This window comes from Ranitomeya variabilis, chromosome 5 (genome assembly GCF_051348905.1).
Source record: "Ranitomeya variabilis isolate aRanVar5 chromosome 5, aRanVar5.hap1, whole genome shotgun sequence".
Taxonomy (NCBI): domain Eukaryota; kingdom Metazoa; phylum Chordata; class Amphibia; order Anura; family Dendrobatidae; genus Ranitomeya; species Ranitomeya variabilis.
Genome location: NC_135236.1, coordinates 301,401,958 through 301,414,112, shown reverse-complemented (window position 1 = coordinate 301,414,112; position 12,155 = coordinate 301,401,958). Strand labels below are relative to the sequence as shown.

Here is a 12,155-nt window from a genome sequence, read left to right as displayed (position 1 = left end):
TGCTGTTAGTGGTTTAGGTCAGGAAACAGGTCATCTTTGTATATACTCATTCCGTTATACAGTACATGGCTGTACATTTAGGCTCTCGCTGGTTAGTAGGTCATCTAGTGTGACTACTGCTTCAAAAGATTACACATCAAGGTTTGTAGATTTTCAGCCAGTTGATTTCCTAGTAATTCCTGTAAAATAGTCTCGTGAAGTTGCTTTAAAAACAATGCAGGGCAATTATCAATTGCAATGTCTAGGCAGATATTGAGATATAAGACATTCTTTACTTTTGGGAAATTGCAACATAAATTTAATCCAGGTGAAATTATGTTGGATTTTACATAAATATTCTCTGTGGTCATTGTAGATTGGAAGACATATCAGTAAAAATTTTCAAATGTCTTACATTTGTTTTAAAGTGTTATATTTTGATTAATATTTATTTCCAATGTGCTCACCTTGTGAGGGGTGCGATAGAACATAGCAGTAATGAGACTACTGCCATCTCCTTGCTGGATCATCAGCAGAATCATTCGTCTTTATGGAAACCCGTGAAATAAATGGAGAGTTTTTCGGTGCAGTCTCATGTAAAACATACGTCTATACTCTCATTAACCCTAGAATGTGTAACGTCACAAATCTACACTTTTACGTAACGGGGGCCTTTTAGTGCAAATCATATGGAGAAACTCACATAAATAACTTTTCCAAGTTTATTTCAAAATTGCAAAATAAGATATGAATAATGCACAACATTTAAATTATAATTTTTTGCAGAAAACACCAAAAAACATTTTTTTTTCCAAATTTCAAACAAAGATATGAAAAACACCCAAAGGTATATAAATCTAGAGTAAACTAGCTGCAGCTACATTTCTTTTCTAACTTTTCTTTTCAATTTTATTGGTCTTCCAAACAATTTTCAGATGTTATCTTTTCTGAAGAATGTTCTTTGCAGACATTTTCCCCACAAGTTGTACAATATCGCTCAGTTTTCCTATCTAAATTTCTTGGACAAATGAAACAATGCTTTTATTTTTCTTCTCCTGGCCCAGGAGCAGCTCTTATCTTTTATACTTTCTTTTAGGTGGTGTACAATTCTCTGGATTTTTGTGGCTCACAAGCTCTACCCTTTGCAAGCTTCTTATAGAAATAAAGAGACTGAAAATGAGTCAGACTTCCTCCCAACATCATATGATCACAGGTCCTTCAGCATTTAGCTCACAGTGTATACTGTCCTCATTACTCTCTACCCAGCTCATTACTGTGTTCAGAAGAACCTGAGATGATGTCATGGCCTTATCACTCCCTCCCAAAATCATATGACATCCTCACATGGCATGATCCACCCCCTGGCCCCTTCACCAGCATTACTGAGTACAAATAAAGTAACTGGAGACACAAACCCTTCTGAGTACATGATAAAAATAGCAGGGGCCTAAAAGGCCCACGTTCTGTACAGATGTGGTTTTCCCGAAAAAAGCATTGTTATACCAAAATGCCTATCAAAAAAAGTTATATGAACAACTGGATATTACCAACAACGACATACTTGCGGAATACCTAGAGTTTCAAAATTCTGACTAAAGTAATTTTGCAGATAATAGCAAAAACGTAAGCGCCGCGGTCTAGGGTTAAGATTCTGTTAGAGGATCGAAAACGTATTTGTTTATATAAAATTTAATAACAAAGCAACTGATTTTATTTGGGGTTTTAATTGGACCAATAAAGCTTTGTGTTTTAGCTGTTGAACAGAGGAAGACTTAGTTTTACATGAGACAGCGCTGAGAAACACTTCATTTTTTTCACTGGTTTCCATCTAAAGTGAGCACTGAGCAGTCATTGTGAAACAACCCTTTCTGAAATAATACCTAGAAATATGAATAAAGTAGCTAAAACCATATATGATCAAGCATGTTCAATGTGAGACTATCTCAGCACTCATTATCTAAGGTGTATCGCATATTTATGTATTTGTAATACTCTAGATCTTTGTCCACTCAAGAGCATGTCTGAATGGAAAAGTGCTCTAGAAAAGGCTCTAGTAGATGCTGCAAGAAGTCCTCTCCCACTCGAAGTGTTCAAGGTAAGATATAGCTTGGGTTACAAGACTGTAAGATGATTTTTTAAAAAATATATACACTCAATGTAAATACTTTAATGCCCAAAAACAGACAAAAATATTCTAAGAGTTATACATTTATTGACTAACTAGAATTTTTTTTTCCGATTAGCCAATAAAAGTATCACTCCTAGAATATGTCTTTTTTGGGCATAAAAGTATGTACATTGTTTTATTGGCTAATACAGTATCACAATATAATTTTGTATTGTACATCATCAAAATACATTTACATAGTGCAAATAGTGACCCATGTCTCCAATCTCAACTGTTTCAAAGGGTTATCCATTACGGGAAAACCCATTCTTAACTACTAAATTGCCACAGAAAATGAGAAGATGCATACTTATTGAACAGAATTGTTACATTTTTGCAATGTCATCATTGTATCTCTTGGATGTTTGCTCTGAAGGAATGCTGAAAGGTTGCAATCGATACTATTTATGAATATAATCTTCCTTTATGAAGGATCATGCTGACCTAAGGCCCCATTCATTCACTGCTGGGATGAAGGTGGAGGCCGTAGACCCAACTGAGCCCTCTCATATTCGTCCTGCAACTATCTGTAAGGTGAGTAACATTCTTGGTTAATAATGACTAAAGTAATTCTAAGGAATCTGTATGATCTCAATCCAGCCTTGGTACTACAGAGTGATCATAAGGACGTCTCAATATTTACAAACATGCTGAAATTTAGAATGTAAATTTATTCATATACACTTCTGATGTTCCTGGAGAAAGCCTTGAATTCATCTAAAGAGTTTATCCAAGACTATTTTTAGTGCTATCTACCTACTTGTTGTTCCCAGAATGCTAGGGGTAATAAACCGCTCCTGCCGGAAATTCAGTGGCTTCCCCTGATGTCACATCGATTGAGCAGCAATATCTTTTCTGCTCTGCCCTGTTGATGGAACATGACTGTCGACATAATGCTAATTAACAGCCGGCTTCCCGTTGCTTAAGGCCACATTCACACGTTCACTTTTTGGTCAGTAATTTCCATCAGTATTTACACACCAAAACCAGGAGTGGGTGAACTTTGTCTTTTAAATACTGAGGTAAAATTATGACCAAATACTGAATGTGTGAACGTGGCCTAACAGTCATTGTCCATCAACAGAGCAGGGCAAAAAAGAATGTGCTGCTCTGTTGACGTTGAGCAGCTGAATCGCTGGCAGGAGTGGTCAAGTCCTGCTCTGTACCGGCACTGGGTAGAACAGTTGGGTAGTTAGCAACTACCTGCCTGCTGTTTTTTATGCACATACTAAAAATAAATTCCTGAATAAACCCTATAAACACTGTCCTCCTAGTAGGATGCATTAGCACATATTGTCTTCATGAGTTGAGGAAATCACAATGTTTATTATGAGCAAGCACTAGAATTATTTTTGAGTCTTTAGCTTTGGAGGATTGGAATTAATAGTGTTTAATTAATGGAGAAGTTATTTGTTTTTTGGGTTTTTACAACTTTGGATAATATGCACTGATATTAATTTTTGCATCTTAAATCAGTGTAGACGGTAATATGGTGCTCCGTGCTGTGCTGCTACATGGGGGTATTCTTATGTAGAAGACATTCTTGTTATTCCATGGAGCTTGCCACAAATTGTGTAACTCATATAGAATCCTAGAAAAGAAATCTGTATTAAATCCGTAGCGTGTGAGTTACACAAGGCTCTTATCGCTGCTTACAACTCGGTGTTTTTATGGAGCCATATTAAGGCTATATCCATGTATTGTAAATGTAGTCCAAAAATAACGTTCTTTAATCTATGATTGTGCAATAATAGTATAAATATCAATAAAATGCAGCATCTTCTCAATCTAACAACAAACAGTCTTGCCTACTTGTTAATTGATATTTCTTTGTATGCTCATTAAGTGTATATTCATCTTTTTTATAGCTTTATTCCATTCATACAGGCTACCCACTACTCAGTTCATCTTTACAATTTTTATAGGTATTTTTCCCACTTGCATAATTTGTTGAGGTCTATAAAATGTTGGTCAGCAATGATAAAGCAGATAACACCACTGTCCGAGTGAGCCTCATTTAGTAATACAATCCATCTGGCTGTATATTGCAGGTTTTTAACAACGTATACTTCCTCGTAACTATTGATGATCTGAGAGCTGAAGCAAGAAACATGCCGATGCTTTGTCACGCTGATTCCTTGGGCCTCCTCCCGATACAATGGAGTCTTATAAATGGGGTTAATCTCACACCCCCAAAAGGTCTGTAATGCAGTCATATAAAAATGTCATAAAAGCACTTTAAGGCCGAGTTTCCACAGTGAGTAGTTGGTGTATGTTTGATGCTGAGTTTTTTCATGCGCAAAAAATGATGCGTCTTACAGTTCCAACAAAGTGGATGGGAGTTATAGAAATCTCATGGCCACTGTGTTGTGCTTTTCTATGCTACATAAATTGACCATTTTTGAAATGGACAACATGTCAATTTCTAATGCGGGAAATGTTTATTTTATTTGTAGATTTTCTACATAGAATTGAATGAGGAGTAAAAAAACAAGCATATGCTCCGTGGAAATGCACTAAAACCGCATGTAATCCACACATGACTGTATCAATAAAATACAAAATTCCAAAAAAAAGCCGTTTTATTTAAATCAGAACACATCAAAAAAACACAAAAACGCAATAAAATTGCAAGTAACCTAAATGTAATTAATTGGTACAGAAATTATCCAGAAAATTTGCAACATCAAAAAGTCACTGATTATAGGAACGTAACCTAAGGCCATGTTCGCATGTTCAGTATTTTGGATTACAAATAGTGATGTAAAATACTGACCAAAAATTGAATGTGTGAACGTAGCCTAAAGGAGTAGATTATTATGTGAACGTGTTGTTGTTGCCCTTATGCAAGGTACAATCTGATAATGTGACATCATCACATTACACTGGGAGATGTAAGGACGATTAATGTGTTTAAGGGGTTGTCTGGTCCAAATCGATAAGTATGGCTGCAGACTTATGAACCTCCCCAGCGTATGCGCTTTGGAGATTCGCCAGTTCCTGAGCCGGGACTGGAGGGTATGTATGTCCCATACACAAGCATATGAAGCTGGGCTGTGCCCACTGGCCGGGCTCTGGCCGGGAGTATGGGTAACTCATTCACACCCTGCGCATACACAGAAACTGATGAATCCCCGCAGCACTTAGTGTGTCTGCAGACTTATGGATTTGGACCGGACAACCCATTAAATGAATGTAAAAGTGGTCTGGACCATAATGTCTCTCGTTATTTCCCCTTTTTCTATGAATACATTTGCATTTTTCTATTAGGAACTTTGTTTTGACTTTCTCAACATTGATATCGTAGGAAAACAGTAGGTTGAATTCAATAGATTTAATTGTGTTTTCTATTTGTTTGCCATTATTGATTTGAATGATGTTTACACTAGTTTTCATCCGTGCCATCAATTGTACACAGAATTAACAGGAAAATAATTATATTGATCATTAAATATGAATATTTGTACATGTACAAATATTCCTTCTGGACAAATGCACCTACGCTGTATTATGTTGTAAGCATTTCCTCCTATTTTGTGAAATCAGGTTATCCGGAGCAGGACTTTGACTGGGCGGATTACCAGAAACAGTGTGGAGCGGAGGCAGCACCTCATACATGCTTCAGAAATGTAAGATGCCAACGATCCTATTATTAATGGTGTTTATTGTGCTAATGTGTACAACCAGGGAAGCAGGTAATTGCAGACGTGGTTGGTTCGGGACATTAACTTTATGAGCACAGCTGGTTATCATCGCACACAGCCTTCAGATACCTGTGGTGCTGTTTTGGGAAAAAATAGCTGTGTTTTTCTAAGCCTGTACACTCAATATAAATAAAAATTATTTGAATAATTATTTGGTGCTATGAATACTTGCATTTTATAACCACAACAATATAGCCTGTGTACATGACCTGTGGCACAAGCACAACACAGACGAACATCTTAATTTTATGTAGATTTTCAAGATGTTGCATTGTAACTAATGCTACTACCGTAGCTGGTCTTACCTGGTTTTTACCCTCTGTTGCTCACTATAAAACCTATAGCACAGTCCACTGACCAATGAAAATCCTTCCGTACAATTTGTATATGGAACCTGAAATGGCTAATTGTAGGAGCCACTGTCACAATTCTGCAAAGATGAGTGGGCCAAAATTCCTCCAGAGCGTTGTAAGAGACTCTTTGCCAGAGATCGCAAATGCTTGATTGACGTTGTTGCTGCTAAGGGTGGCCCAACCAGTTATTAGGTTTAGAGGGCAATCACTTTTTCACACAGAGCCCTGTAGGTTTGGATTTCTTTTTCCGTTAATCATGCCGAACAGCTGTACTAGGTGCCGGCCGCAGCCGAAACTGCTCAGTTACAGAGCTGCTTTGTCTGCTGATAGTGGCCATGGCACATCCTCCCCCTATTCAAATCAATAAAAGGTGGATGTGTAGTTCCCAACTGTGGCCACGATCCGTAGACTAATCTGCTCCTTAACAGTGCAGTGTGGACATCGCCAGCACCTAGAACATCTGATCATCGGGAAGCTGGGTTGCACACCCTCACCGATCAGACATCGATGACCTATCCTAAGGATAGGTCGTCAATGTTAAAGTAGTGGAAAATCTTTTTAAGTCTATTGTTCTAAGCTTGCCACTGCCAAGAATACTATGGTAAAGAAAATAAAAGGTATATTTTCAACTGCGGGAGATCTGTGTGGAAAAAGAGTACCCCTTATATAATCCTTTGTTCTTCTAGGCTTTTAATAGTTACATAACTCCCTGACAATTATGTTCTCAGTAAACTTCCTCATACCATTCTATGGAGCCTATATTAAAACAGAATTACACATACTCATTAACTAGTTACAAGCATACAGTATGCACCCATTGAATTTTCACTGGTATTTACTCATTAAGTGTGATGACACAGGTCCATAAAGAAAAACATCTTATCATCTCTTGTGTCCATCTGAAAGAATCATAGAAGCTGGACAAATGAAAGCTTTAAGAGTGCAAAAATATTTAGTAAAAACATATCCCTCTTTATAAATACGCAGATACCGTCACAGTATGGTGGCTGGTAAATAAATGTTTAGGGATCATTTTAATTAGTGGTATTACGATTTTGTGCGGTTTACTATCTGTCCTGTACATTCAGAGTTAGTCTGTTGTAGTCTGCATTATTTCAGTAACTCCATAAGTCATTGCCGAAAGTGTTGGCACTCTTGAGATTGTTCCAGGAAGTGAAGTAGTTCTACCAGAAAATTATTGCAATTGCATATGTTTTGTTATACACATGTTTATTTCCTTTGTGTATATTGGAAGAACACAAAACAGAGGAAAAAAATGCAAATTAGACATAATTTCACCCAAAATCCCCCAAATTGTCCAGTCAAAATTGTTGGGACCTTTCCAAAATTGTGGATAAACAACTTTATTTCAAGCATGTGATGTCCGTTCAAACTACAAAGAAATTCATGCTGTCCTGCAGGCTCAGGGTGCATCGGTGTCAGTGCAAACTATCTGTTGACATTTGAATGAAATGAAGTGCTGTGGCAGGAGATCCAAGATGACCCCACTGCTGACACAGAGACATCACAAAGCTAAACTGTAGTTTGCCAAAATGTACGTAAGTAAGCCAAAATGTTTCTGGGAAAGGGCCTTGTGAACAGATGAGCCCAAGACAGAGCTTTTTGGTAAAGCCCATCATTCAACCGAAAATGGAATGAGGTCTACAAAGAAAAAACACAGTACCTACAATCAAATATGGTTGAGGATCAAAGATGGTTTGGGGTTGTTCTGCAGCCTCTGGCACTGCGTGCCTTGAATGTGTGCAAGGCATCATCAAATCTGAAGATTACCAAAGGATTTTTGGGTCGCAATGTACATGGTGGGCCATTTATATGGATGCACCTAAATAAAATGGGAATGGTTGGTGATATCAACTTCCTGTTTGTGGCACATTAGTATATGGGAGGGGGAAAGCTTTTCAAGATGGGTGGTGACCATGGTGGCCATTTAGAAGTTGGCCATTTTGGATCCAACTTTATTTTTTCCAATGGGAAGAGGGTCATGTGAAACATCAAACTTATTGAGAATTTCACAAGAGAAACAATGGTGTGCTCGGTTTTAATGTGACTTTATTATATCATGAGTAGTGTTGAGCGATACCGTCCGATACTTGAAAGTATCGGTATCGGAAAGTATCGGTCGATACCGGCAAAGTATCGGATCCAATCCGATACCGATACCCGATACCAATACAAGTCAATGGGACTCAAGTATCGGACGGTATTCCTGATGGTTCCCAGGGTCTGAAGGAGAGGAAACTCTCCTTCAGGCCCTGGGATCCATATAAATGTGTAAAAGAAAGAATTAAAATAAAAAATATCGCTATACTCACCTGTCCGACGCAGCCTGGACCTCAGCGAGGGAACCGGCAGCGTTGTTTGTTTAAAATTCGCGCTTTTACTTGGTTACGTGAAGTCCCGGCTTGTGATTGGTCAGGGCGGCCATGTTGCCGGGACGCGGACCAATCACAGCAAGCCGTGACGAAATTACGTCACGGCTTGCTGTGATTGGTCCGCGTCCCGGCAACATGGCCGCCATTAACCAATCACAAGCCGTGACGTCACGGGAGGCTGGACACGCGCGCTTTTTAAAATGGGCGCGTGTCCAGCCTCCAGTGACGTCCCGGCTTATGATTGGTCACGGCGCCATGTTGCCGGGACGCGGACCAATCACAGCAAGCCGTGACGAAATTACGTCACGGCTTGCTGTGATTGGTCCGCGTCCCGGCAACATGGCCGCCATTAACCAATCACAAGCCGTGACGTCACGGGAGGCTGGACACGCGCGCTTTTTAAAATGGGCGCGTGTCCAGCCTCCCGTGACGTCCCGGCTTGTGATTGGTTGCGCCGCGGTCAACCAATCACAAGCCGGGAGGCTGGACACGCGCGCATTTTAAAATTTTAAAATGGGCGCGTGTCCAGCCTCCCGTGACGTCCCGGCTTGTGATTGGTTGCGTCTCCCATGTGACTGCGACGCAACCAATCACAAAGCCGGGACGTAATTTTAAAATCCTTAAGGACCTGAAATTACGTCACGGCTTGCTGTGATTGGTTGCGTCGCCCATGTGACTGCGACGCAACCAATCACAACGCCGGAACGTAATTTTAAAATCCTGAAGGACCTGAAATTACGTCACGGCTTGCTGTGATTGGTTGCGTCCCGGTCACATGGGCGGCACGCAACCAATCACAAGCCGGGACTCACGTAAAGGAAAGAAAAGCGCGAATTTTAAACAAAGAACGCTGCCGCTTCCCTCGGTAAGGTGCAGGCTGCGTCGGAGAGGTGAGTATAGCAATATTTTTTATTTTGATTCTCTCTTTTACACATTTTTACATTAATGTTGTTTCGATACCGATACCCGATATCACAAAAATATCGGATCTCGGTATCGGAATTCCGATACAGCAAGTATCGGCCGATACCCGATACTTGCAGTATCGGAATGCTCAACACTAATCATGAGTTATTTACAAGTTTATGACCACTTATGAAATGGGTTCAAAGTGCAGCCCATTGTGTTGGATTGTCAATGCAACCCTCTTCTCCCACTCATGACACAGTGATAACACCGCAGAAGAAATGCTAGCACAGGCTTCCAGTATCCGTTGTTTCAGATGCTGGGGTCATCTGAAGGCAATTGTCTATGCTGTGAAAATACGAGATGTGCAGCTGTACTTTCAAAAGACTTTGTATAAGTCAATAGTATAGGAGGTTATAAGAAACTTTGTAATGTCTTATCAGAAAAATCAGCTTCCTTTCCCACTTATCACAAGTCTTACCCTTCCCCTTGCCTCCTGAACTTTTCATCCCCTGTGAAAAAGCAGCTCAAGTCCATCTTGCTCAGAGGAGACGGACACAGTTGTCATGTGACACAGCCCATTATCCCCTATCGAGAAAGGAGATGGGGGTGGAATGAAGCACAAGAATGGGAAAAGGTAGACGGAGACAAAAAACATTATGCAGAGCTCTGTAACAAGTGTTTTGTCTCACATCATAGCTTGATTGAAATCAACACAGCTCAGCTCTGCTATATAATGTCCTCCATGTTGGTACAGCTTGTGTCTGTGAGCTAAAAAGTGAATGAAGAGCCGTAATTCACCTTTCTGCACCGTGCTGTCTGTGGGATAAATCATTGCATCTGTTCTCCTCCTCCAGTTCCCAGTGGATTGTAATTTACAGATGGATCACGCAGAGTAAAAAACTCATGAGCATGCAGAATAAGTCACATGGCCAGGAGTGGTGTTATTCATCATGCACACACACAAGGCAACTTGTTCAGAAAAGTTGTTTGAAAGCATAGTTAAGCTTACATTTTTCAGTCATTTTTATATTACTTTTTTTGCTACTATTTTGAGAAAATATGAGCATTATAGGAAATATGTCTCTATTTTTCACTTTTTTTATTTTTCATGACCACAAAAAACTGCTGAAAAAGCATTTCAAATTACACTCCATTGCCTGTAGAATTTTTTTTAATGTTGAGCATATTTTTTTCTGATGGGTGCTTGGCTAAAAACAGGAATTTGGACTGGAAGTGTCTCTTTTTTAGTTTTGTTATATTTATTTATATTTTTTCTTGCTTTTTTACATTTATTTATTTCATACTGTGCCCTCCAGAAGACATTAAAATATCTCTTCGGGAAGGGTTTGTCTTAATATATTGATACATACTTTTCGTCACTTATTTTTTCCATAATTGGGGCTGGTATGTTAACCCCAGTCTCAAGGAAAGTTCCGTTTCCTTCATGTATAGCAGAGCGATCTGAGTCTAATAAGACCCAAGAGCTCCTGCTCTCTCCCTACACCATGCACTGAAGTGATAGGTGGGTCCAAAGGAAGAAGCCTGACAGCGTTTCTTATACTGTATACACAGCACTAGTTTACTGGTTTGTATACAGTGATCAGGAAAGAAGGGATGGTAATTAGTGATGCGCGAACGAGCTCAGATAAGGTGTTATCTGAGCATGCTCATGTGCTAACCGAGTGTCTTTGGCGTGCTCCAAAAATATGTATGTTAGGCAATCCCTGCATCTGTTGCGCCTATTGAACAGCTGCAGAACATGCAGCCCGTGGACTCGAACATATTTTTCGAGAACACCGGAGACACTCGGTTATCACATGAGCATGCTCTGATAACACCTTATCCGAGCACTTTCACTCATCACTAATGGTAATAAACCATTTCTGCCTTCTCTATGAGGAGCCTGGCCGTCTCTGACACCTGGCTCCCTGCTGCATCAGCTGCATGAACTTATGCAAGGAGCTAAGTCTGCATCTGCCTTTTTAACGTCAGTGTAGAGTAAAGTGTGGACTGCCCTGATGTTTAAAGTCTATGGGCGGTCCGGAACTGGTCAAGATATCTTTTGTTTATTTACTTCTTGGCTTCAATAATAATGTATTTTTGGGTGTCTATGTAAAAAAAATTTAGTTTACATATTTTTATTGTATAATTGTAATTGTTTATGGTATGTGATATTTGGAGCATAGGGACAGATAGCTCCAATAGTCACACAATGTACATATAAATTAGGCCCTGTTGCACATACATGACTGTTCTGACATTTTGCAAATATATTTTCGTTCCATACAATAGAACTAACTTCTGCATCATGTTCACAATGCCCTTTCCTAGAAACTATTCTGTATAAATTGCAAAACTGTAAAATAATATTGATTTCATAAATTTGTCAAAATTCAATTTTAACAGTCTATAACAGCAACCTGACAATTTTCTGCACAAATGACAATTTTACACATTTCCCTAATGCATTGACTTGTAAATCAAAGAACCACGTTTATTTTCTGTTCATTATAATAACATAACCTGCACACAGTGAAACTTTATCACAAATACACAAATACATGACTTTTTCTGCGTTATCTAGAGCAATTATTTCTTGTCTAATAAAGACACATTGCTAAATCTGAATGTGAACATCACCATGCTATTT

General features: G+C 39.2%; 1 protein-coding gene across 4 annotated transcripts in view; it reads left to right on the top strand.

Annotated features, from left to right (window-relative positions):
* SFMBT2 (Scm like with four mbt domains 2) overlaps positions 1 to 12,155 on the top strand; it is a 284,729-nt gene that overhangs the window by 192,738 nt on the left and 79,836 nt on the right. For all 4 annotated transcript variants that reach the window (XM_077264494.1, XM_077264491.1, XM_077264493.1 and 1 more), the window contains 4 exons: positions 1,977 to 2,074; positions 2,579 to 2,680; positions 4,198 to 4,345; positions 5,693 to 5,775. In XM_077264494.1, the coding sequence (XP_077120609.1) occupies positions 1,977 to 2,074; positions 2,579 to 2,680; positions 4,198 to 4,345; positions 5,693 to 5,775 (431 nt within the window). The remainder of the gene's footprint in view (positions 1 to 1,976; positions 2,075 to 2,578; positions 2,681 to 4,197; positions 4,346 to 5,692; positions 5,776 to 12,155) is intronic.